The sequence below is a fragment of the Pongo pygmaeus genome, chromosome 13 (genome assembly GCF_028885625.2).
Source record: "Pongo pygmaeus isolate AG05252 chromosome 13, NHGRI_mPonPyg2-v2.0_pri, whole genome shotgun sequence".
Classification (NCBI taxonomy): Eukaryota; Metazoa; Chordata; class Mammalia; order Primates; family Hominidae; genus Pongo; species Pongo pygmaeus.
The window spans coordinates 88,247,187-88,273,376 of record NC_072386.2 but is presented as its reverse complement, the minus strand read 5'-3'; the positions used below and the strand labels follow the sequence as shown (position 1 = coordinate 88,273,376).

Below are 26,190 nucleotides of genomic sequence, written 5' to 3'. Positions count from 1 at the left end.
GTTCTCTCAACCCTTCTGGTACATTAGACTCGCCTAGGAAGGTTTCAAAAATACATATATGTCCAGACTTCTCCCCCAGGGATTCAGATTCCCCCGTCTAGGTGACGTACAGGCATAGGTATATTTATTTTTTAATTGTTTTATGCTTCAAATAATAGTTTTTGGAGGAATAATTTTAGAATTACAGAAAAGTTGTTATGATAGTACAAAAGTTACTATATACCTTTCGCTCAGTTTACACCAATGTTAATGTCTTACATAACAATGGGCCATTTGTCAAAACTAAGAAATCAGGATAGTTACACTACCATTAACTACAGACATTATTCCGTTTTCATGAATTTTTCCACTAATGTCCTTTGTCTGCTTCAGGGTCGAATCCAGGATATAGAATTGCATTTAGGATGTTTTTATTTTAAAAGCTCTCCCGACAATTCTAAAGTGGAGCTAGGGTTGAGAACCACTGGTACAGTGGGATGTTACAACATTGTTTCCCTCCTATCTGCCTACCCCCTTTTGTGTGTACATTAAATTTTTTACCATCAGGATATATTCATTGTACAATTATTCACACCCCCATTATATTTATTACACAACATACTGAGGGCAGGGCTGCACAACCACATAATAGTTTCTTCTCTTTTTTTTTGAGACGGAGTCTCACTCTGTCGCCCAGGCTGGAGTGCAGTGGCACCATCTCGGCTCACTGCAAGCTCCGCCTCCAGGGTTCACGCCATTCTCCTGCCTCAGCCTCCCGACTAGCTGGGACTACAGGCGCCCGGCCCGCTACCACGCTTGGCTATTTTTTTTTTTGTATTTTTAGTAGACGGGGTTTCACCGTGTTAGCCAGGATGGTCTCGATCTCCTGACCTCGTGATCCTCCTCGGCCTCCCAAAGTGCTGGGATTACAGGCGTGAGCCACCGCACACGGCCACAACCATATAATAGTTTCTTACCTCTCAATGACACTTCAACATTTATACTTTCACATAAACTATTTTATTTGATCTGTACAAAAGTATGTGAAATAGGCCAGGCGGTGATTATCACTCTCACTTAAGGATGAGGGAATAACATCATAGAGGGAAGGTACTCACCCAAAGTCACATCTGACTTCCTCAGTGCTTTTTGTTTCTTCTTTGGAATGTGCTTCTGTCTCAATTTCACCTGCCAGAGTGGGCCAAAATTAGAGGAAAAAAAAAAGAATAAACTGAAGTCTCAAGTTCTAACAGTGTTGCATTAAGATGGACCTTAAGAGATTTGCATACGTACAGTGCACAGGAGCACAAAGATGAGATGGGGAAGGAGAGGGAAAGAGGAACGCAGTACATTAGAGGAAGCAGAATTTCTCTCTCCACCTCTCGGGATCCTTTCTGCTTGCCCTCTTACATCACTCCCTGCATTCACCCACAACTTCTACTTTCTCACCATTCTTGTTCAAACATCACTGTGCATCTAAAATTCTTCTGGCTTTCTTTTTGGCTTAGAACCTTTAGGTGATAGAATTAAAGTTTTGCAAGAATCCTTCTAGCTTGACTTTGTGCTGCCCTCCTCTCATGTTAGGTTCTTAGAAACCCATGAACCATATGATATTACAGCCAAAATGATGTGTGAGATGGTTCAAAGCTTTAATTGATTCTAAAAGGGGTCCTTCACCCAAATGAGAGGTTAAGAATCACTCTACCAAGAAGTATTTCTCAAAGTAGTACAAGCTGAAAACTATATAATTATTTAGGTCATTTTTTAAGGCAGATTTCTAGGTCTTCATCTAGAGGAGAGGTTAAGTCTTATAAACTGCAAATAATCACATATAATTCCAGACAAGATAAGAACTTCAAATCATAGACTAAAAAATGTGCTGCATATTTAAGTTCCTGTTTTCAGTCAAGAGAAATTTTACCTATAAAAGAGGTAGCAATCTATTTCCCTAGTATATTCAAATCAGCTTTGCACTTCAGTACTTGTCACACTTGATAATTACATATTTTTTGTGTGATTATCAACGTCTACCATGCCCTCCAGGAGGGCAAATATCTCTTTAAGTCTAGTCTTTCCACAAGTTAAGCGGGACTATCATTTTCAGCAACACCACCATCTAGTGGCAAGTGCAGTAATTCTGGCCCAGTTTTATACACACACGCGCGTGCGCGCCATATAGATATATATATAAAATAAAACTATATATAACTATATATAACTATATATAACTATAAACTATATATAACTATATATAACTAAACTATATATAACTATATATAACTATATAACTATATATGACTATATATAACTATATATGACTATATATAACTATATATATGACTATATATAACTATATATAACTATATATATTACAATGGTTTTCAAACTTGTTTCTCCAGCTGCACAAAGCTGTTTCTCCTAAAAAAAATGGCAGCCTTTTCCAAGTTGTCCTGTAAAAATGACCTGCCAAAAGACACTATATGAATTTGATCAGTTTTATCTTATTTTTTAAACCACAATCTTTAATTATTTGGCTCCTCCTGCTGGTTATTTTCTACCAGAAGTCAATGACAAATGGACAGACATGGAAACATCTTTTCATGGTTGTTAGACTTTTCAGTCTGTGGACTCATATACTTTTGAATATTTTATATTGCAGATAATGTTAACAGATAAAAAGATAAAAGATTTTAAAATTTCTCCCAGAAAGAGAATTATATACAGAGAAACTTACTATAGTGAGAGACAGCATTACAAGTGGGTAAAAGATAGGCTATTATTGCAAGGACAACTGGCCATTGCATGGGATTAAAAAATGATTCTTGTTAGCTCTTAGCTTCTCAGAGCTGTCCAGAAACAACAATAATCCCCACAATGCACATGGCATGTTGACTCTTATAATTCCATTCTCACTTCAGTTCTGGTAAGGTGTGGAGCACAAGAAACAGTTCCCACTCCTTAACCCCTAGCACATAGTAGGGCTCCTTTATAACATCCACCACACTTGAAATAAAACTTATTTGGGGTTGTTTCCTACAAAGCGTAACTTCTATTATGGAAAAATTGGAGCATAAAAAGGATAATCACATCTGTTTTCCCACCACCCAGGGTTAATTTTTTTTTTTTTTTTTTGGTACGGGGTCTCGCTCTGTCACCCAGGCTGGAGTGCAGTGGCGCGATCACGGTTCACTGCAGCCTCAAAATCCTGGGCTCAAGCGATCCTCCCGCCTCGATCTCCTGGGTAGCTGAGACCACAGGTGCCAGAGGAGAATTCTTAACACTTCTTAACGTCCAGTCCTTCCGCTCTGTGTTAATTACATATACACATCCTTTAAAAATTAGGGTCATACTGGACGTATAGGTTACTTAATAATGTTTCGAGAGAGACATAGTTACGAGTTCTTCATGGAGGTGTGTTCCCCCTCAGAAAGCGCGGGAACCCGGAGCCGCAGCCTACCCTAGGAGGGCGGGCAACTGTAGCAGCTCTGTGTAAGATAAACGAGATTGGGGTCCCGGAGGGGCACACGCCCAGGATACAGATTCGACACCCCATGGAGACCTCAAAGCGTCCCTCAACGCCACACTGCGCACGCGCACTCTCCTGAGTTCGCGGGACCCCGCCGGCGAGGCCACTGCGCATGCGTCAGGCATGGAGAGCGGAAGCGGAAAGTGGGATGCGTCGGGTGGGCACCTCAGCAACCAGTAGCCATGCGCGGCTTGGAGGAGCCGGGGCCTCGGCCTACAGCGACCCCATGCGGCTGCGTGAAGCCGGCTCTGGAGACAGGTAACTTCCAAGACTGGCGGTGCCACACTCTGGAGAGGTTTAGGCCCAGGCAGCGGACTTCGTTGCCGAGAGGGGTGTGAAACGCACGGTTTGGAACTGACGTGTGTCATTCTCCTACCTACGGGGAAGGCACGGGTCACGTGCTGCGGCGACCACGTGATGTGCTTTGGCGGGCGGGATGACGTCATCTGGCTTGTTCCGCTTTGTTATAAGACTTTACTGTCTGCGTAGTCTTGGCTCAGTAGCTGGAGCAGCTACGTGCAGTGTAGTGGCCTTTGTCATAGGGGTTTCCTTGCCACAGCTTATGGGAGGTGGTGGTAGGTGGGTTAGGAATTAATAAATGCCGTAGAGAGGCATCCTGCGCTGTAGGAATGAGGAGAGAGAAGGGGGAAAGTTTCGGGGGGAGAAAATAGTTTTAAATTGGGCCTAGAAAGACAGGCATGAATTTGTTTCTCTTTACTCACACGTCTTCATAGAGGAATATATTAGCTTTAGAAACTAGAAAGCAAATGGAAGAAAATTAAAATAACCTGCCAGAGAAAGCCATTGTCAATATCTTGGTGTCTACCTTCCATACCTGTTTTTTTGCATACACACTTGGAAAGTGAGGTACTATACGACCTTATTGTTTAGTAACGTTAAAATAAATTTTAAAAAATCTTAACAGGGCAATTAATGTTAATTTTAACACTTTGGGCCGGGCGCAGTGGCTCACGCCTGTAATCCCAGCACTTTGGGAGGCCGAGGCGGGCGGATCACGAGATCAGGAGATCGAGACCATCCTGGCTAACACGGTGAAACCCCGTCTCTACTAAAAAATACAAAAAAATTAGCCGGGCGTGGTGGCGGGCGCCTGTAGTCCCAGCTACTCGGGAGGCTGAGGCAGGAGAATGGCATGAATCCGGGAGGTGGACCCTGCAGTGAGCCGAGATCGCGCCACTGCACTCCAGCCTGGGCGACAGAACGAGACTCCGTCTCAAAAAAAAAAAAAAAAAAAATTTAACACTTTATTTTGTTATTATTAATTTTTGTAGAGGCAAGCTCTCACCATGTTGCCCAGGCTGGTCTCGAGCTCCTGGGCTTAAGCAATCCACCTGCCTTAGCCTCCCAAAGTTTTGGGATTACAGGCATGAGCCACTGCAACCAGCGTAACGCTTTGTTTTAGAGATGTACTCTAATTTATGTAACCAGCTTCCTGTTACTGAGCGTTTAAGTTATTGCCAATTTTCATTGTTCTAAAAGAAAGCTCTTGAAGCTGAAATGTTTGTGTACATTCTAAAGTTTGAACTTTGTTAAATTTCTTGGAAGTGCTATTACCTGGCCAAATGTGCTTATTTAAAAAAAAATTGTTGCACACTGCCGATTACAGGTCTAACATTTTGACAGGAAGGAAAATGCAGAATCCAGGGCTCAGAAGTCTACACAGTATAGGTTTGGGGAGCTAGAAGTCTAAAGTGTTGGATGGAACAAGGAGGTGGGAACCTTTGGATTCTGATTGTGAAGAACCTTGAGTACCAGGCTAAGAAATACAAAGTCTGTTAACAGTGGAGAATATGAAAAGTTTAAAGTTAAAGAGTTAGCATAATACAAGAAACTCTAGGAGTGTTGAGGATTCGTCTAGAGTATTTTGAGAAGGGGAAGAACTTGCAGTGGGGACTGAAAGCCTAAGAAGGGTAATTTAATAGTCCAGGCAGAAATGAAAAGGACCTGAACTTATTTTCAGAGCAAGACGTGTAGACAATCCTGTACACAAAAAACCCCACATTGATTGCTTGCTGGCTTTTTACTTACTACGCAGTTAATACAGTTGTAATGTTTAAATGAGGAAAACGCCTGAGCAGGGACTTTAAAAAGCACTCCTTGCTGGGCACCTTCTATTTTACTGGATGCTTTCCTATTTTATTAGTACTCTTACAGCTTTCCAAAGTAGGCAGTATCCTTGTTTTATAGATGAGAAAACGGATTCAGAGAGAGAAGCTAGTTTTTCCCATGGTCACACAGCTAGTGTAGTGGCCCTGTGTTGTTTTTATCCTTTCTCCATTCTGAAACCAGTCCTAATTCTCTCATGCTCCTTTGAGGAACCACTTCTCCCCATTTCCATGAGGTTCTTGTGCTGGTTTTTGGCATACCTATGCTTATTTATCTCTATCCCTGCAAAGGCACCTAGCTAGAATTATTGATTTACTTGTCTTTCTCTGTCAATGTACTGGAAACCCTTGAGGACGAGAACTGGTTCATATTTGTACCCCAAGTCCTTAGCACAGTGCTTACCAAAATGGTAGGTGTTTACTGTTCTTTTGGGTTTTTGTTGTCGTTTTGAGATAGGCAAGAAGAAGAAGACCAGAATTCCGCTTGGCAAACAGTGTCAGGTCTCTGCTTCAAATAGCATTTATATTTCATAGCATTATCCCCAGGAGGGCACAGAGAATGTATAAATATGTCCCAGAAGAGTTCAGACGTACTAGGATATGGATATTTGGTATTTTGAGAGTGGTCCCAAACATTTTAGAGTAGCAAAGTTAGAAGAACTCTTAGAAAGTAGTTCTTGAGTATACTTTCAGTTCATTGCTAATCCAGTGTTGTCTTGCTTATGTTCTTAAGGAGATGCACAAAGAGGATAGAAGCAAATCTAATTGGCAGCCACTTATATTTATCATATCATATGTGTAATCTGTGAAAAACAGGCATAGACTGATTCAGTGAAGTGATAAATCAGCTATAATATAAATTCCTAGGCCCCAAATCAAAGAGTCAAGAATGGAAGTCTTTGATTACTTTACTGCTGAGAGGACATTTCCCATGATATTGAAGCATGGTGTGATAGTCTCCTTAACCATTAAATTCCACTATAGTAAGAGTTCTTGGTTTGTATCTTTTCTCCAGACTTAACACGATGTCTGGCAATTGTAGACACTTGGAAAATAGTGTTTCTCTCTTTCTTTTCTTTCCTTTTTTTCCCTTTCCTTTCTTTTCTTTCCTTTCTCTTTTCTTTTCTTTTCTTTCTTTTTTTTTTCTTCTCTTTGTGGAGCAGAGCTAACTGATGGGCAGTGTGCCCAGAGTATCAGCCAGAAAATGTTTCTTGAACAAATGAAAACAAGACACAGGGGTTTTGTGGCTGGGTTAGGAGTCTTTTTTGGCCATTTATCTTCCAGACATAAAGAAGATATACCAGGTCGTTTGGCCTCAGTTTCTTCATTTTTAAGATGTCTACTATATCTGTTCCATAGAAGCATGGATGAGGATCAAAAAGAAAAAACAAAAAACTAAAAACAATGCCTGTAAACATAATTGGACAAAAATTAAAGTTGACAAAAACATACAGAGTATGGATGGATCTTGGCCTCATAATATTGAGAGAGAAAAAGCAAGTCTGAGAAGACAACTTACAGTTTGGTGCCAGTTTTTATAGATCTTAAAGACAAAAATCAATGAAATACTGTTTAGGTATGCATGTACATGTAACAAAATCATACTCTAAAAGGAAGTGAATGATAAAGACCAAATTCAGGCTTCTGTTTATCTCAGAGGGAAAAGAAGGGTGTGAGATAAGAGAAAAACAACCTAAAAAGAACAAGTCGTTAGTAACGCTCTAGTTTTTGGGATGGGTGGTGTATACACGGGGTTTCATCATATTATGCCATATAACTTACATGTATGTTGCATATAATATTTATATGTATCAAATAATGTAGCTTCTAGAAGTGAAGAGTAATGAAAGATACTGTGAGTGACAGCCCCAGACCTATAGTCTTACTGCTTATGCTGGTAGGGTAGATTTCAGGAAGCAGGAAATAAAATGAAAGTCTGAAGTGTCTTTATATCGTCTCTCAGAAATTGATAACGCTGTCATGAAATGTGAAAATAAAAAAGTTATCAATAAATTCAAAGTGGTAGCCATGGAAACCTTGGACTTTAAATTTATATTGATAGTGTCTGGCCATTTTTTTTCTTTTGAAATATGTTATTACTTAAATCGTGTTTTTTTTTTTTTTTTGAGATGGAGTCTTGCTCACCTAGGTTGGAGTGCAGTGGCGTGATCTTGGCTCACTGCAACCTCCGCCTCCCAGGGTCAAGTGCTTCTCCTGACTCAGTTTCCTGAGTAGCTGGGACTCCAGGCATGCACCACCATGCCTGGCTAATTATTAATTTTTTTTGTACTTTTACTAGAGATGGGGTTTCACCATGTTGGCCAGGCTGGTCTCGAACTCCTGACCTCAGGTGATCTGCCCGCCTCAGCCTCCCAAAGTGTTGGGATTACAGGCGTGAGCCACCGCGCCTGGCCTAATTTGTGATTATTGAAAAAATTTCAAATATTATAGAAATTACAAAGTTAAATTTAAAGGTAATTAAAAAAATCTCACCACCCAGATTAACCACTGTTAAAAAAATTGGTGAATATTGACCGGGTGTGGTGGCTTAGACCTGTAATACCAGCACTTTGAGGCCGAGATGGGCAGATTGCTGGAGGTCAGGAGTTTAAGACCAGCCTGGCCAACATGGTAAAGCCCCTTCTCTACAAAAAAAAAAAAAAAAAAAATTAGATGGGCATGGTGGCACGTGCCTATAATCCCAGCTACTTGGGAGACTGAGGCACAAGAGTCGCTTGAGCCTGGGAGGTGGAGATTGCAGTGAGCCGAGATCATGCCACTGCACTCCAGTCTGGGCAACAGAGCAAGACTCTGTCTCAAAAAAAAAAAAACAAACAAAAAAAAACAAAAACACAGCATTTGGTGCATATCCTTCCAGATAGCTTTCCAAACATACCTGTATGTGTTTAAGTAGGTAAATATATAACAAATTTCCATAAGTGGGATTATATTATACATATTATTCTTTTACTTTTTCAATTGCCACATTAATCAGTTTAGACATATATAATCTTTTTTATTTCCATGCAACATGAATTTTTTTGAGTACCTACTCCGTTGCAGGCAATGTACTAGACAATGAGAATGCAGCAATAAACAAGACAGAAAAACTGCCCACATGGAGCTTACATTCTAGAGGGGCAGCAGGCTACTGGACCAAGCCTAACTTGAAATTTACCTTGCCTCTAGCTATTTTAGCACTATGAGCTTATAAGCTCTCTTTATTGCTTAAATTAGTATATTTCATATGTTCTGTTGCTTTCAATTGAAGATATCCTTACTTATGTATACCCAGTGTTTCCTCATCTTTCATTATTCTCTGCCTCTTATTTCATACTCCAGCCAATCAAAATAGCTTGTTCCCTGCATATGCTGTGACATTTCTCATTTACTTTTGTGTACACTCTCTCCTCTATTAGATATACCCTCATAGGCCAAGCACTATGGCTCACGCCTATAATCCCAGCACTATGGGAGGTCGAGGTGGGCGGATTACGAGGTCAGGAGTTCAAGACCAGCCTGACCGATATGGTGAAACCCCATCTCTACTAAAAATACAAAAAAAAAAAAAAAAAAAAAAAAAGCTGAGCGTGGTGGCGGGCACCTGTAATCCCAGCTACTGGGGAGGCTGAGGCAGGAGAAATGCTTGAACCCGGGAAGCAGAAGTTACAGTGAGCCGAGATCGGGCGACTGCACTCCAGCCTGGGCGACAGAGCGAGACTCCATCGCAAAAAAAAAAAAAGAAATACACTCATAGCCCTGGCCAGAGTCACATGACTTAGTATTGGTAGCATAGAATTTTAATTATGGTCATAGTAGGTATTCTGAAAATGCCCCCTTCCTTTCATTCTTTGTTTCTTGGACCATTATTCTTTCTAGTATATCTAAAGGGATATTACTATGTATGTAATGATGTATGTGTATGTGTGTGTACGTAATGATGAGAATACTTACATGTATTCATGAATACTATAAAAATCATTTTTATAGTTGCATGACACTAAGATTTTAAAACTATGAAACCAATGCATTAGAGAAAACATGTTTACAACTTGGTTTGACCTTTTGACTAATAATTTTTTACCTAATTTTCTCCTGTAGGGAATCTTTTAACTGAGCCAGTCGGCTACTTGGAATCTTGTTTCTCGGCCAAGAATGGTACTCCAAGACAGCCATCCATTTGTAGCTATTCTCGAGCCTGTTTGAGGATTAGAAAGAGGATCTTTAATAATCCTGAACATTCCCTGATGGGCCTAGAACAGTTTTCTCATGTTTGGTAAGTTGTTTTTTAGTTAGATGTAGGATTTTGGGCCAGAATTTGCCCCCGAATAAAGTACTCTAGTTGAAGGCAACCTTGGAGTCTGCCATCCAGACCACCCTCATCTTTCTGTTTTGTTTTGTTTTTGAGTCGGGGTCTCTGTCACCCAGGTTGGAGTACAGTGGTGCAATAGCAGCGCGCTGTAACCTCTGCCTCCCGAGCTCAAGGTATCCTCCCACCTCAGCCTCCTGAGTAGCTGGGACCGCAGGTGTATGCCACCATGCCTGGCTAATTCTTTTTTGTATTTTTGGTAGAGACGGGGTTTCACCATGTTACCCAGGCTGGAACTCTCATCTTTTGCATGGATTTTTAAATTTTTTTATTTTTTAAGACAAGTGCAGTAGTGAGAAGAGGGGAAAAGTAGAACAAAAAGTTCAATCTGTAACTGACTGTGAACAGTCAATTGAGATAACTCACTACCTTTGAACCAGCCTGTTGTATGGAATTTTGTACTGTATTTGTGCATATGATTATCTGTGTCATTTAGAGATCCTCAGGGAAGCTTGGGATCCACTGAGGTGGCATGTTCCATTTGCAGTTGGTTCTAATGGTGATGAATGCCTTCTGTTGAGTGGAAATTATAGACCTCCTTGACTCTGCCCCTGGGTCATTATTCTACCCTCTAGACCAGGGGTCAGTAAACTATGGCCCATTTTTGTAAATTATTTTTATGGGAACAAAGTCATGTCCATTTGTTTAAGTATTGTTTGTGGCTGCTTTTGTGCTATAGCAGCAGAGTTGAATAGTCTCTATAGTGACTGGTTGGCCTGCATGTCCTGAAATATTACTCTCTGACCTTTTACAGAGAAAGTTTGCAGATCCTGCTCTAGACTCATGTAGAATTAAGTATACTCCTAAAAGACAAGACACTGTAGAAATCTGGATACTTTAAGTGTTACCTGTATTAGGGCCTGTGTTAGAATAGCATTGTTTGTTGTCATTTCAAATTCTGTCTGTGTTCATTCTTCCTCACCCCAACATCAGCAGTCTGAATCGGTCTATTTTTATTGGTAGAGACCTAAAAATTAAGTGTATATTCTGAAATAGTTTATTTTTCTTGTTAATTTGGGGACAAGAGTAGATTAGAAAGAAAATGTATGTTCTGACCTAGTTTGTATTATGATCCTGATTGAATTATTTAAGTTAAAAACATTGATGATGGAAAAAATGGGTTCAGAAGAATATAGAGATTTTTCCTTATCCCTCCTATTTTCCTCCCCTCTCTCCCCAACCCCAACCACTCATCAGAGATTATTACTGTTAACAGCATGGTGTAGATCCTGCCAGACCTTTTAATTTTTTCTTTTTCAAATACACATAGAAACAAATATATACATACAGAGTGGGTATTTGCTTTTTTAAAAGAAGTATGTTTTCTTCACATAACAGTATATACCACGGAGAACTTTCATGACAGTAGATTTACCTTTTTTTTTGCTTTAATAGCTGTCTATTATTACGAAATATAGATGTATATTTTGTAATATACACACTTGTTAATGGAGGGCTATGTTGTTATTATAATAACTGTGACAAACCCTCTTAGACACATTCTTGGCCACTTATGTATTTTTATGAACAGGATATCAGAAGTGGATATATTGGGTTAGAAGGTAAGCATATTTAGAATTTTGGGGAACTACTTCCAAATTATCCTCTAAAATTAACCAATGTATACTTCAATAATATATGCAAATTACCTTTTTCTTACACCCTTCCCAACACAACATGTTATCAGTTTTTTACATTTTTGCCTGATGGGGAAAAAGAGTGTTTTGGATTTTTAGTTTAATTTCTAAATTTAGAAATTTCTAATTATTAGTGAGGCTTAACATCTTTTCATATGGTTCTTAGCTACTTGCCATTTTTTTGTGAATTGCTTATTCATGTTCTTTGCATAGTGTCCTATATTGGGTTGTCCTTAGTAATTTGTAGGAACAATTTGTGTGCCACAGGTATTAACCTATGGTCTATTATGTATGTAGCAAACGTTTTCTCTTAGGCTGACATTTTATAGTACGTAAATGTAATGATTTCATGAGTTCAAATCTGTTAGTTTTTCTTCTTGGCTTCTTGGTTTTGTATCTCTTTTAGGAAGGTCTAGTCATGCCAAATGAAAAAAAAAAAGGAAGGTCTGGTAAAGGTATTTAACATTTCTGAACTTCAATTTCCTCATCCCAAAAATGGGGGATAAATTATATTACTTAAGATAGTTAAGAAGATTGTATGAAATGAGTGTAAAAATGTTTTACCGTACTACCTGGCAAACAGCAGATACTTAATAAATATTGTTTATTGGGCACTTGATAAACGTCTCTTAAGTTCCTACTGTGTGCCAGTTGTTGTGTTAGCTGCAAAGGATGTGGAGATGAGATTCTGTCTCTTCCTTTAAGGAAAGGGGATGGTGTTATTTTCTTCCTACCAGATTACAAGTTAATACTATTTAAAACATGATTTCTGTTAATTTGTGGGAGATAGCATTTTTTTCCCCATCAGATCATTGTGGTAAAATAACTTGTGCTCTTTTCTTATTCCGTGGTTTGTTTTGTTTTGTTTTCTATAGGATTTTGTTTGTTTTTCACAAAAATGGTCATTTGAGCTGTAAGGCAAAAGTGCAGCCTCCTAGGCTGAACGGTGCAAAGACGGGAGTTTTTTCCACAAGGAGCCCTCATCGTCCCAATGCAATAGGACTGACCCTGGCCAAGCTGGAAAAGGTAGAAGGTAACCCATTTCATTTCTACTTTTACCTTTTTCCTTACCCAAAAAAGCCTTATAAAATAAACAGCATTCACCATGAGTACCAATGATGTTAACTCCTGAGAACCACCAGACATTGAAGAAAATACAATGATTAAAAGAATGTTAGCATTGAAAAATGTTGAAATAAACTCTCATAGGATGCTCAGAGTTTGTTTATATTATTGCATATATCCAAAACTATTAAATTATTTAGAAATAACACAAATTTCATAATCATTAAATTAGTAACCAAAGTTTCTCTGACTTGGAATGCAGTAAATACAAAATGATTAAAAATAAATGGACACTTTCCAATTTAACACACAATAACTCATTGTACATGCACATATGGAAAACACATAGACTGGTGGTATATCATTCCTTCCTTGCAGTCTTGGGGAAATGGACAGACATCATGGCTGCAGTGCTGATGTCAACTGTGCTATGTGGCAGGAGTCTGGGATGAATCACACTACAAGGACAAACATTGGTCAGATTGTAGAAGTTTTAAACTAACTAGTTTTAACTGTGTGTTCATATATAACCTAGTTACGCATTTATGGAAAGCATTCCATTCTGACCTAACAGATGCATTTGTTATAGAGGCAGCAGATGAAATGGCAGGTAAACTAGGAGTCAAGAGACCATTCCAGGCTTCAGCCTGCTGGTTGTGAAGTGGGCAAAGGAGAAGGACCTGCTTCCTCTGTGATTCCACAGAATATTTTGAGAATCTTGTAAGAGAAAAGTTCTAAAACTACTTTTTCAGGCTATTGGACACTAAATAGATGAGAGCAGTTATTTTGCTTGTTCTTTCCCAGCACTTGAACTCTCCCACTGGATTGTACTCAACTGGGCCTTAGATAGTTTTCCCAGAAAAATTCAGTAGCTGATCCACCTTGGATTTTATCAATTTGTAATGGCTAACAAACTTGGATAGCAAGTACTAGAAGATTTTATGATTATTCAGGGACATATTTTCTAGCACTAAATATGTGCCAGACATTGTCCTAGGTGCTAGAGCTATAGTGATAAACAAATCAGATGAAAATAGAAATCCATGCCCTAAAGAACTTAATGTTTCAATTGGGGAGGTCAAGTCAGGAAGGTTAAAAGGCAAACACAGTAGCACTGTAGACATTACTGTATAAGCTTTATGGCAACTAGTGTTTGTGCAGTGCTTTACAGTTAGTTAACAGTGTTAACGTACCTTATCTCACAGTGGCTTTGTGGGTTTGACAAAGTAGCAATCCTCATCTCATAGGTGAGGAAACTAGGGCTCTTTAAGATTAGATAATCTGTCTCATAGCATCCAGCCAGGTGGTCATCTGACTCTAAATCCTTTGAAGTCTTACTTATGCTACAGTGCCTTTCTTTTTCCTACAGATATTGTTAGGCATAATTCATCATCTAGCAAGTCCAGAATCATCTTTCCAGAGTTCCAGCTCATTCATAATAAGCATATTTCAGAAATCAGGGTCCTGTATTAGTTACATTTTTCTTAAATGGAGACGAAATCAAATGTGACTGCATGCAGTTTTTCTGTTCTCATTTGGCCTATTTTCCAAGAGTAAGGTTAGTAGATGACTATTTGTAGCAGTAACTGGACAGCATCTGTCCAGTGGGACAGCTGGAGACTTGTCTTTAGTATTTGGTAATGCTGACTTATGTGCTGCTTAATCTTTTGAGTCTTGATGGATGTATTAGATTTCTATTGTTGTGTAACAAATTACCACAGAATCATCAGTTTAAACAACACACATTTATTATGTGTTTGAAACATTATTATGTATCTGTGGGTCGGAAGGATGGGCACAGCTTAACTAGGTCATCTGCTTAGGTCTCACTAGACTGCAATTAAGTTGTCAGCTGAGATGAGTTCTTATGTGGAGGCTTGACTACGGAAGAATCTGCTTCAAGCTCACTCAGACTGTTGGCCACATTGATTTCCTTGCCATTGTAGTAGGACTGGGGGCCCCAGATTCTTGCTGGTTGTTGGCTGGAGGCTGCCCTCAGTGTCTAAAGGCTGTTTGCAATTCCTTGCTATGTGGGCTTCCTAGCATGCCTGCCTACTTCAGCAAGCCTTCAAGGAGAGTCTCTCGAGTGAGTCTTCCAGCCAGCAGCAGTGCTAACGAAAAGCATAGTCACTGGAGGGACATCATACCTCTTTTGCCATATTCTGTTGGTTAAAAGCCAGTCACACTCAAGGGGAAGGATTATATAAGGGCATGAACTTCAGGAGGTGCGGGTCACAGGGCCACTTTTGGATCTGTTTGCCACAGTAAGAACCTTCATTGGTCCCACAGAGATATACTGAGGACTACTATATCCCTGGAACAGAAGCACCAGTGATACAAAGATGAGTTGGCCCCAGCCTGTGTTAAGGGGCCTGCCTGCATCTAGGGATGAAGACTCTAAGCAGGTCACTACCCTGCCGTGGGGAAAGGGCTCTAGCAGAGGTTTGTGCACGGGCTTCTCTATGGGGACTGTAGGAAAGAATGCTTTTGTCTGGAGGAGCCAGAAAGGCTTTGTAAAAGGTGTGCTTTTGAGGGCCTCAAAGAGCAAGTAGGAGTTTGATAGGTAGAGAAGAGGATGGGCTACCAGGTAGCAAGAAGGGTGTGTGTTGGTACCAGATCTATGTGAGAGAATTATGAGTAAGTGCAGTGAGGCATAAGCAGACAGTGTTAGAGGATTCTGGGGTGTGATTGTATTCTCCAAGTGTTTGCATTGTTCTTCATTTTTCATGTTTTTATGTCATAGGTGGAGCTATATACCTTTCTGGAATTGACATGATACATGGCACACCCGTACTAGACATCAAGCCCTACATAGCTGAGTATGACTCACCGCAAAATGTGATGGAGCCTTTAGCAGACTTTAATTTACAGAATAACCAACATACACCAAATATTGTGTCCCAGTCTGACAGCAAGACTGACAGCTGTGACCAGCAGCAGCTCTCAGGGTGTGATGAGCCACAACCCCACCATAGCACTAAGAAGAAACCTAAATGTCCTGAAGACAGAACTTCAGAAGAAAACTACCTGACACACAGTGACACAGCCAAAATTCAGCAAGCATTTCCTATGCACAGGGAGATAGCAGCGGATTTTGGTTTGGAATCAAGACGTGATCAGAGTTCCAGTGTGGCAGAAGAACAAATTGTCCCATATTGCCCGGAGAAGAGCTTTTCAGAGAAAGGTACAGACAAGAAGCTAGGGAGAGTGGAAGGAGCAGCAGTCTTGCAAGGAAGCAGGGCAGAGACACAGCCCATGGCCCCTCACTGCCCTGCTGGAAGGGCTGATGGAGCTCCCCGCAGCGTGGTTCCTGCCTGGGTGACAGAGGCTCCTGTGGCCACTTTAAAAGTGCGGTTTACTCCTCATGCCGAGATGGACCTTGGGCAGCTCAGTTCACAAGGTGAACCAGGTGTCTTCAGTTTCTTCGTTCCGAATGAGAGATGAACTTTTACTTTTGAGATTTAGCCAAGTTTGGTATTTGTGAGGGCAGTTATGTGGAGTGTTTGTCAGTATGATTGGTTTTTAGGAAACAGGTATAAAATAATATTTTTGCAGCACCATCATGTGATGACTTTTGTTGGACAACTGTGTGGTCAGCACAGTTAGTTCCAGGCTATCAGTAAAGCATTGGCAGAGAGTGGCTGCTGCCTCACGAGGTGGTCTATGACTTACAGCCCCTTGTCTACTTGCTACAGTAGTTCTTAGACTCTTCAAACATCATTCAGAAGCTAAATTGTGCTTGTTCTATACTTACATACATAAAGTTTTCTTATTTGTTTTACTGTCTGACTTGAGAAATGTTGCATTGTATTCTGACTGTCAGGTAGCCGATAGCTCAGCCTCTGGCACAGAGGACTCTAGGAGCCCAGAGTCAGAGGGGAAGAGTCTCTTAGCACAGAACTTGCCCCAACAAAGTCCCACTGCTAGAGGCATACACTTTGCTGCAGAAGAGAGGCCACAGGGCTGTTATGTGGAGCCTGCTTACTTTAACACATAGTTCTTAACAAATGTTATCTGGTTTCCCCAGCCCACAGAAGATCCTATGCAGTAGCCTAGGATGAAGGAAGGGGCTGTTAAGATGTGGATACAGCGATACCAGTAAGAAGTAACTAGTTTCAGGCTGGGCACGGTGGCTCACTCCTGTAATCCCAGCACTTTGGGAGGCCAAGGTGGGTGGATTACTTGAGGTCAGGAGTTCAAGACCAGCCTGGCCAACATGATGAAACCCCATCTCTATTAAAAATACAAAAAGCCAGTTGTGGTGGCAGGCGCCTGTAATTTCAGCTACTCGGGAGGCTGAGGCAGGAGAATTGCTTGAACCTAGGAGGCAGAGGTTACAGTGAGCCGAGATGGTGCCACTGTACTCCAGCCTGGGTGACAGAGTAAGACTCCATCAAAAAGAAGCTGGTTGCCAAGGAGATGTCAGATTGCAAAAAGCTGTTCTTTGTGTTACAACTCAGTAAGGAGCCAGCATAGCCATATAAAGAGGGAAGTTCATTTATTCATTCTACAGTTGTTTACTGAGCTTCTGCTAGGTACCAGACATTGGTCTAGGTTCTTGGAATACATCAGTGAACAAAACAGATGTAAAAAACCCCTGCTTTCATGGAGCGTGCATTCTAATGGGGAGGAGAGAGACAAACTAAAAGTATAATAAGCAATCAAGTTATTAGACCAAACATATTCAACATTATATAATATTAGAAGGTGATAAGAGTTACTGAAAAATTTAAGAGAGAATACAGCAGGCTTGGGGTGTTGTTACTATTTTATTTTATTTTTGAGACAGGGTCTCACTCTGTCACCCAGGCTGGAGTGCAGTGGCAAGAACATGGCTCACTGCAGCCTCAACCTTCTGGGCTCAAGCAGTCCTCCCACTTCAGCCTTCTGTGTAGCTGGGACTACAGGTGTGCACCACAACACCTGGCTAATATTTTGATTTTTTTTTTTTGAGACGGAGTCTCACTCTGTCGCCCAGGCTGGAGTGCAGTGGCTCGGATCTCGGCTCACTGCAAGCTCCGCCTCCCGGGTTCACACCATTCTCCTGCCTCAGCCTCCCAAGTAGCTGGGACTACAGGCGCCAGCCACCATACCCAGCTAATTTTTTGTATTTTTAGTAGAGACAGGGTTTCACCGTGTTAGGCAGGATGGTCTCGATCTCCTGACCTTGTGATCTGCCCGCCTTGGTCTCCCAAAGTGCCCAGATTACAGGTGTGAGCCACCGTGCCCAACCTATTTTGAATTTTTAAAGAGACGGGGTCTCATTTTGTTGCCCAGACTTGTCTTGAACTCTTGGGCTCAGGGGATCCTCTGTCTCAGCCTCCCAAAGTGCAGGGATTACAGGTGTGAGCCACTGCACCTAGCCTGTTGCAATTTTAAATAGGTGGCCCCAGTGGGCCTCACTGAGAAAGACACATATGAGCAAAGGTCAAAGAGGTGAAGACATGAGCCAGCCTGTCTAGAGAAAGGACATGCTGGCCTGAGGTATAGCCAGTACACAGCTGCAAGGTGGAGGGTACATGGCACGTTTGAGGTCACGTGGCCAGAGTGGACTGAGGAGGGCTGAGTGGAAGGATATAAGGTCAAAGAGGCACTAGAAAAGGGACGAGGTCACCTAAGGGTTTTATAGGCCATTGTAAGGACTTGAGTTTTGATCTTGGGAGAAGTAAAAGGCAGAGGAACTTGATGTCCGTACCCCCGGGGAGCAGGGGACCATCTCTGGGGTCAGATCACTACCTGTGTGATTTCTGGGATGTCACACCTCAGTGACATGCAAAGGCAAGCTGGGGTTCCTTATTGAGACAATGAAGACTTTCATTCTATATCCAGAAAATAAAGGCTTACACAGCCAAAGATACTAGATTTTCTCCTGCTTTACTAGCAGGGAGAGAATGAAGAGGCTAGGAGGGTATTTGGCTTTGATAATCCAACCTTAAGGAGGTTCTTCTGATGGGAAAAAGAAGTCTAAAAGTTGGGACTGGAGACACATGCCAACTGACTCTGAGATTTCCCCATTTCTTCCTGTCAGAGCCACAATCAGCCCACACTGTTGCCTTTTGCAAAGGAAAAGCCACCCCTTCCTCTGGGTGGAGGTAGCCACCTGCCGGGGCCCAGGAACTGGTTTTAGCCCCAACATGCCAACCTCAGCCAAGTGCCATATGCAGGGCACCCCCTGTACTTCTGGACGTGGCAGTCTCGTGGTCATGAGTAGTGATGCCACTTGAGGGTTATGCTTCTCGTTAGCTCCTAAGGCTTTACTTTTAAAGCTTTTGATTTTAAAATTGATCTCTTCATTTTTAAAAGTTTTGTTGATAGAAATCATTACATCACTGTATACAGTTGATGGGAGGAGGCTGGTCAGTTGTAAAAGGATTTTATGGTGGAACAAAACAGTCCTGCCTTCTAGACACTTTATGTTTTTGCTTACCACTTGTCCTGTGGTTATTGTCGAATGCAACCTACTATGGAAAGTTTTGTTTTTCTTTTCTTTTTTCTTTTTCTTTTTTTTTTTTGAGATGGAGTCTCGCTTAGTCACCCGGGCTGGAGTGTAGTGACGCGATCTCGGCTCACCGCAACCGCCGCTTCCTGGGTTCAAGCACTTCTCCTGCCTCAACCTCCTGAGTAGCTGGGATTACAGGCGTGAGCCACCACACCCGGCCTGGAAAGTTTTGTTTTTTAAACTGCAGTGCAGTATGTGTCAGATGTTTGAAATATGCCTTACTGATTAAAAAAATGATTAAAATGAGAAATTACGCGGTGTAACTACAAAACAGGAACTGATTGATAGCAAACAGCAAAATTCAGAGCTGTTGCAGAAATAAGTGACTTCAGGAAGTTCTGAGTCTAGAAGAGGTTAAAGGTGTTGAAATGGGAGGAAGTTTGGTGCTGGAGTAAAGGTCTGGGCAGAGTGCTATGGGCACTCTGAGAGGAGAATCCTGACTTGTGTCTGGGAGGGAGTGTGGGAGGAAACGGTGCTTAAGCTGAGCCTGGCAGGATAAGTAGGCAGGGAATTGGGGGAAGGCACCCATGCCAGATGAACGGCCAAGCAGAGGCCTGGAGCCTCTCCCAGAAGTGCTGTCACAGGGGAGTGTGATGAGCTCTCCTCATTTTTGAGTGGCCTTCAGAGCTATTTTCTTTGAGCCATGCAGTAAAGGAACCTTATTGCCATATAATTGATTTTTTTTTTTTTTTTTTGAGATACAGTCTCTTTCTGTCACCCAGGCTGGAGTGCAGTGGTGCAATCTTGGCTCACTGCAACCTCCACCTCCTGGGTTCAGGTGATCCTCCTGCCTCCTGAGTAGCTGGGATTACAGGTGTGCGCCACCATACTCGGCTAATTTTTTTTTTTTTTTGTATTTTTAGTAGAGATGGGGTTTCACCATGTCGGTCAGGCTGGTCTCGAATTTCTGACCTTGTGATCCTCCTGCCTTGGCCTCCCAAAGTGCTGGGATTACAGGTGTGAGCCACTGTGCCCAGCCCATATAATTGATTTTTGACTAAAAATTGTAATTCATGGTTTTATTTACCCAACCTGCTTGTTAGATATGGCCCACAGTGATTTTTGGCTGCTTGTAGAAATCAAATCCACTCCAAGAGGGATAAAGATCCACTGCCACCACAGATGATATTTTGAGCAGGGACAGTGTTTTTAAGGTCTGTACCTTCCTGGAAGGGGCATTTGGGTGTATGTGATGTTGTAGTTATGAAAAACTAGGTCACAGTTACTTTCTAAATTTATGTTTTATACATATTGTATTAAAAAATAAAATACATTAAAAATCCTACAAACATGGGAAGTTTTGCTGTTTCTTAGGGACACAGATGTGAGAGAGTCCCAGAGCAAAGGGACGTTACTGGTAACTCTGGGGCTGTGATACCAGCTTTCTGGTGCAGCCTCTTTTGCCTGTAGCTAGTGTTCTGGGTGTGTGTGGGTTTAGTTCTCTTTCTTGTGGCTTTCTGAGGATGCTGGGACTGTCATGCATTTCCTTTTCTCTGTTTTGAGAAGAAAATGATAAGGAATTAAAGTCTATATTGAGTATAGAAAAGTGACATTTTTGATGTCAGAAAACTGACATTTTGGCTGACAGAAAACGAAAGCTTACCTGTCTTAGGAGACTAAGGAAAAGTACTACCCTGATTTTTCTGTCCAGTAAAACAAAAATTTGGGGGTATACAAGTTAAACCTCATGACAATAAACACCTCTTGAAGGTGACAGTCTCCATAACGATCAAATAGTTTTCCAAACCCTGTCCATGTGAAGTGATCTTTAAGGAACCAACCAAATTCCATATTGAAGTTTGTTGTAATTAAATTCAACCTGCATGATACTGCTCATTAAGTTGTGTTTTTTTCATTGCAGATGTTGGTCAGCCATCATTTAAATATTTTCAGTCAGCAGAGGAAGCAAAGCGTGCCATTGAGGCTGTGCTGTCAGCGGATCCTCGGTCTGTGTACCGCCGGAAGCTTTGCCAGGACCGCCTTTTTTACTTTACCGTAGACGTAGCGCATGTCACTTGCTGGTTTGGTGATGGCTTTGCAGAGGTGCTGAGGATCAAGCCGGCTTCTGAGTCTGTTTATATGACTGGCGCTGTGGGGTCCTTGGTGTCTCTAGGGTCTTAAGGAGCCTCCCTCATGTCTTTAAGGTAGCATCATTGATCTTTGGATGTGGCTTTTGGATTTTCTGAACAAGCTAATGTTGTGTCGAGAAGCAACACTTTGTGATCTCATGGCTTTGATTGATTTGGGCTGTTCAAAATGTTTATTTGAAAAATGTGTACATTAATAAACTTAACAAAGAGATATAAAATACAGAGAAATCACCAAATGCTTTTTGATCTGTCGATATTAAAGAATCAAAAGGTGATGCTGTCTCGATAATTTCTGAAAGAAGCTGTTCTTGGTGCACTTGATAAAATTAGACAAAGGTCATTCCAGCAGAGACTTTCTAGTTGAAGGGATCTATTCAGTAATTCATATTGGTTTTCCTGTCTGTCTGGAAAAGCCTGACCTTTCTATTTGATTACAAATCAAACCTATATCTTAGGAAACTAACAAATAAAAAACAAGTAGAGTTAGTTTTTGAGATTAAACTTCTGTTTCAGAGACTTTGTGACATAGTCACACACACATATATATGTATATATATTTAATACTGATTCTAAAATAGAGACTCTGAGATTTCTTTGGATGTCTTTGTATCAGAAAAGGAAATCACCCCCAGAAGTTCAAGAAAATTATTACTGTTTTTTGGTTTTTGTCTTTGTTTTGAGATGGAGACTTGCTCTTTCGCCCAGGCTGGAGTGCAGTGGCGTGATCTCGGCTCACTGCAATCTCTGCCTCCCAGGTTCAAGCAATTCTCCTGCCTCAGCCTCCTGAGTAGCTGGGATTACAGGTGTGCACCACCACGCCTGGCTAATTTTTGTATTTTTAGTAGAGACCATGTTGGTCAGGCTGGTCTCGAACTCCTGACCTCGTGATCCGCCCACCTCGGCCTCCCAAAGTGCTGGGATTACAGGTGTGAGCCACCTTGCGGGGCCTATAATTACTGTTTTTTAATATACTCACTCTGCAACTATTTATTGAGAACCTATGGGTTAGGTTTTGGTGATAAAATGACAAGATGTAGTTCTTGTTGCAAGCCATGGTTAATGGAAGAAGTAAGACATAAATAAATTATTGTGTTATAGTTTTAGAAATACAGTAATTATACGTGGATTCTCTGTAGTACCATATAGGAAGCAGTTGTAAATTGCATATAGGTGATTTTAATGATGTGATCCCAGATAACTGAGGATTTATGATTAACATAACCAAATTAGACACCTGTCAACATGATACATGCTTTCCTAATCATGATTGTAAATCTTAATAGCTAGTTGAAATGAGCTGATTGGGATAGTCTTGAATAGTTTTGAAATGAGCCCTACTGCCTGTGGATACTTGTGCAGAGTCATTTGTGGCTGATGACACTGTACTCCTAAACCAAACTGATTTGTAATTGCCTTTGATGTTACTTAGAACTTCTTGGGGAGGTATCTTTAATTTGATTTTTGGTTTTTGATTTTTTTTTTGGAGATGAGTCTCATGCTTTTGCCCAGGCTGGAGTGCAGTAGCCTGATCATAGCTCACTGCAGCCTTAACCTCCCAGGCTCAAGGGATCCTCCCACCTCAGCTTCCTGAGTAGCTGGGTCTACAGGCTCATGCCACCATGCCCCACTATTTTTAAAATTTTTTGTAGAGACAGGGGTCTTGCCTCATTGCCCAGGCTGGTCTTGAACTCCTGGCACCAAGCAACCCTCCCTCCTCAGCCCCCCAAAGTGCTGGGATTACAGGCATGAGCCACTGTGCCTGGGCTAATTTGATTTTTTAAAGCTTTTTATTTTGAAATAATCAGAGGTTCACAGGAAATTGCAGAAATAGTAGAGGTCCCATGTACCCTTCACCCAGGTTTTCATTTAACTTCTTCCAGTGGTTCCATCTTACATAACTATGGTAAACGTTAAAGTAGGAAGTTGACACTGGTATAGCCTATACTTTAGTTTGATTTTGTTGTCTTTTCTTTTGAAAAGTTATTTTGAAGCTTAATCAGGGCTTGAAGCACAAAATGTTTTGTTTAATATGTTAACAATGACTCTGGGGGATGGTAACCAACCGGCCTTATAACAAGAGGACTAGTAAGTTGTTTGGAGTTTTATTATACAGTCTCAGGATTTTAGAGCTAAGTAGGATTTTAGGCTGGGCACAGTGGCTCATGCCTGTAATCCCATCACTCTGGGAGGCCGAGGCAGGTGGATCATTTGAGGTCAGGAGTTCGTGATCAGCCTGGCCAACATGGTGAAACCCTACCTCTACTTAAAATACAAAAATTAGCTGGGTGGTAATGGCGCATGCCTGTAATCCCAGCTACTTGGGAGGCTAAGGCAGGAGAATTGCTTGAACCTGGGAGGCAGAGGTTGCAGTGAGCTGAGATTGTGCCACTGCACTCCAGCCTGGGCAACAGAGTGAGACCCTGTCTCAAAAAAAAAATAATAATAATAATAAAAAGGATGTTAAATATAATCCGGCTCAGTTTTCTGCCAGTTCCTGAGTCTCTTCAGTGTTCCCACTATTTGGCCTTTCCAGGCCCTGCCTAAACACCCTCAGAGATGAGGTATACACCCCTGACCTGTGAAGCTTATTCTTTATGGGCAGTGCTCATTATTAAAACATTCTTCCTGAATGTGAGATCCACTCTGTCCTCTGACAGCTCTGCCCACTAGAGAGGCCACACAGGCTGGTTGCCCTCCCAGGTTAGCCTGTCATACCACCCCTTGGTCTTCCCTAGGCTGAGCACCCCCGCTTTCTTCAGCTGTTTCTCATAACATAATCTCAAGCCTCTTCTGAACCCCAGTCCTTCTTGAGTCTCCATATGAGCATTTGTCTCTGTGGGCACAACTTCAAGGGTCCTTTGTGAGGAAATGTGCTTCTCTGGTTGATGAACTTCCATCCCTCAGAGAGAAATAGAAGCACAAATTTGAAACAAGCTGTCTGTTCCTTTATGTCTTGGAAACTTTTTATTTATCCGTCCAAGCTTTTTTTTTTTTTTTTTTTTTTTTTTTTTGCCTTTGAGAGCAGGCAACCATCCAAGCTCATTCCACAAACCCAGAGAATTAAATATACCTGATTTGTAGCACAAAATAAATAAATGATAAAAGTTCCCTCAAACCTTCCATCAAGTGGTTTAAAAACTGTCATTGATTTTATGTCCAGGATTGAAGTTGTTTTGGTGCGTGCACGCACACACATGCATGTACACACACACAAATATACACTAATCCTAAAAATGAGATGGAAATGAGCTACAAGAAAACTCAAAAGTGCCATAATTATGACTATCAAAAATAGTGTTACAGCTCTAGGGTCGTTTTGTGTCCTATCTGTATCAAAATCACATTTGGGAGGTCCTTTATGGGTGGGAGGTGAGTACATCAAGAGGAAGAGGTTGCTTGATTCTTGGTCCTTTAGATTTTTAAGACTCTTTGGCCAGAGTTTTGGAAAAGGGATTGTGTCCACAAGTAAAGTTATGGTTTCAGGACTGCTTTAGAAACTTTTTCAAAAGAAGAAAGGAAACAGTTCTCTACTAGGCGTAAATGGCACCCACCTTAATTTTTAGCCTTTGCTTTTTGGTGCCTGTAGGGGGAGCCCTTGATAGCAGATTTTATTCCCCCTTCACTGGCTTGGAGGAAAACGCCAGGAGTTCAAGCTGTTTAGGTAATTTTGGTGTTTGGCTCACCTGCCCCGGCTTTAAAGAACAGTAACTTGTACAAGTAATGCTGACTGATGCTTGTCAGTCACACGTGAGAAGAGATTAGAAAGATGAGTGGCATTTATTAATTTTTTCTTAAATCGTAAGCTTGGCTTCGGGGGTGGGATTGATTATTCCAGCATGTGGATCTGTGCACAACCAGTGACTCATTAAGCCCATGAACACACACGGACAAGGCATTGACCTTGTTTCTGTGTTTGTGACTTTTTTTCTTGGAGAGAAGAAAATGAAGTTGACGTGAATCAACCTCTTATTGGTAGGGTTTTTAAAATGCTACGGTCCCAGAGAAAGCAGGAGAAGACTCAATAAAAATGAAAGCCTGCATCACTTGCTGAATTTTTATCATGTCCTTGGAACTGGACTATGCGCTTTTCGTACATTGGGTGGAGGTTAAGTAACGTGCTCAAGCCGGTCAGCTGCACGGCTAGGATTCCAACCCATCAGTCTGGCCTGAGTCTGCTTCCTTCTCAGCCTGGCTCTACGCCTTAGCAAATCATGCTGGTTTATTGGAAGGTCAGCAGTTCCATATGATTCAGCACAGGACTCTTCGGCAGAGTGAAGTCCATGGAAATCCAACCACTCATGAAGAATGCACAGGGGAATAAGGGCAGAAACGCCCATTCCCACAGGATTTGCATGGAACCTCCTGGGAAGCAAGATGGGAAATGCAAAGAGCGCTGGGCTTGGCCTCAGAAACTTCAAGCACTTTCTGCCCTGCCATGGGCTAGCTCGTGACCTCAGGCAAGTCGCTGCACCCTGCCTCCAGCTCTGTGACCTTACAGAGTTGTTGCAAGGATAATGCTTGGGAAAGTGTCTTCTGAACTCTTCAATGACTTATAAACCTAGGTAATATTTTTATTGTGTTTCTCTTCATTGATAGCCTTCTTCTACCACTCTGTTCTGGCTTACCTGGCTAGATAAGTGGACTTCAGGGAGATCTAGGGGGTCCCTAAAATTCAGTGTATGAATGGCTTCTGTTTTTGTTTTGTTTTGTTTTTTGAGGCAGTCTTGCTCTATTGCCCAGGCTGGTGTGTAGTGGTGCAATCACGGCTCACTGCAGCCTTGATCTCCCAGGCTCAAGTGATCCTCCTGCCTCAGCCTCCTGAGTAACTGCTTGCCACCATGCCCAGCTAATTATTTTTTCTTTCTTTCTTTTTTTTTGAGGCAGAGTCTCTCTCTGTTG

The 26,190-nt window shown here is 41.5% G+C and overlaps 1 protein-coding gene across 5 annotated transcripts; it reads left to right on the top strand.

Annotated features, from left to right (window-relative positions):
- The first annotated feature begins 3,394 nt into the window (after positions 1 to 3,394).
- On the top strand, positions 3,395 to 25,849 carry TRMO (tRNA methyltransferase O). 5 transcript variants are annotated; one of them, XM_054502897.2, is made up of 6 exons: positions 3,623 to 3,763; positions 9,733 to 9,907; positions 12,513 to 12,670; positions 15,446 to 16,102; positions 20,245 to 20,355; positions 21,063 to 21,109. In XM_054502897.2, exons 1-5 carry the CDS (start codon positions 3,688 to 3,690, stop codon positions 20,325 to 20,327), a joined length of 1,149 nt encoding a protein of 382 aa, XP_054358872.1. In that variant the 5' UTR covers positions 3,623 to 3,687; the 3' UTR covers positions 20,328 to 20,355; positions 21,063 to 21,109. The 5 variants fall into 5 exon arrangements, with proteins under 5 accessions (XP_054358870.1, XP_054358873.1, XP_054358871.1 ...); XM_054502895.2 differs by lacking the exon at positions 20,245 to 20,355 and having other exon boundaries at positions 3,395 to 3,763; positions 21,063 to 21,509; XM_054502898.2 differs by lacking the exon at positions 20,245 to 20,355 and having other exon boundaries at positions 3,396 to 3,763; positions 15,446 to 15,886; positions 21,063 to 21,566.
- The last annotated feature ends 341 nt before the right edge of the window (positions 25,850 to 26,190 follow it).

What these genes read in the sequence shown, in the direction of transcription:
- TRMO (XM_054502895.2), top strand. Translation starts at nt 3,688, where the DNA reads ATGCGCGGCTTGGAGGAGCCGGGGCCTCGGCCTACAGCGACCCCATGC. An exon ending in CAAGCTGGAAAAGGTAGAAG is followed by an intron (nt 12,671 to 15,445) that starts GTAACCCATTTC and finishes TTTATGTCATAG; the next exon opens with GTGGAGCTATATACCTTTCT. An exon ending in TGGGCAGCTCAGTTCACAAG is followed by an intron (nt 16,103 to 21,062) that starts GTGAACCAGGTG and finishes TTTTCATTGCAG; the next exon opens with ATGTTGGTCAGCCATCATTT.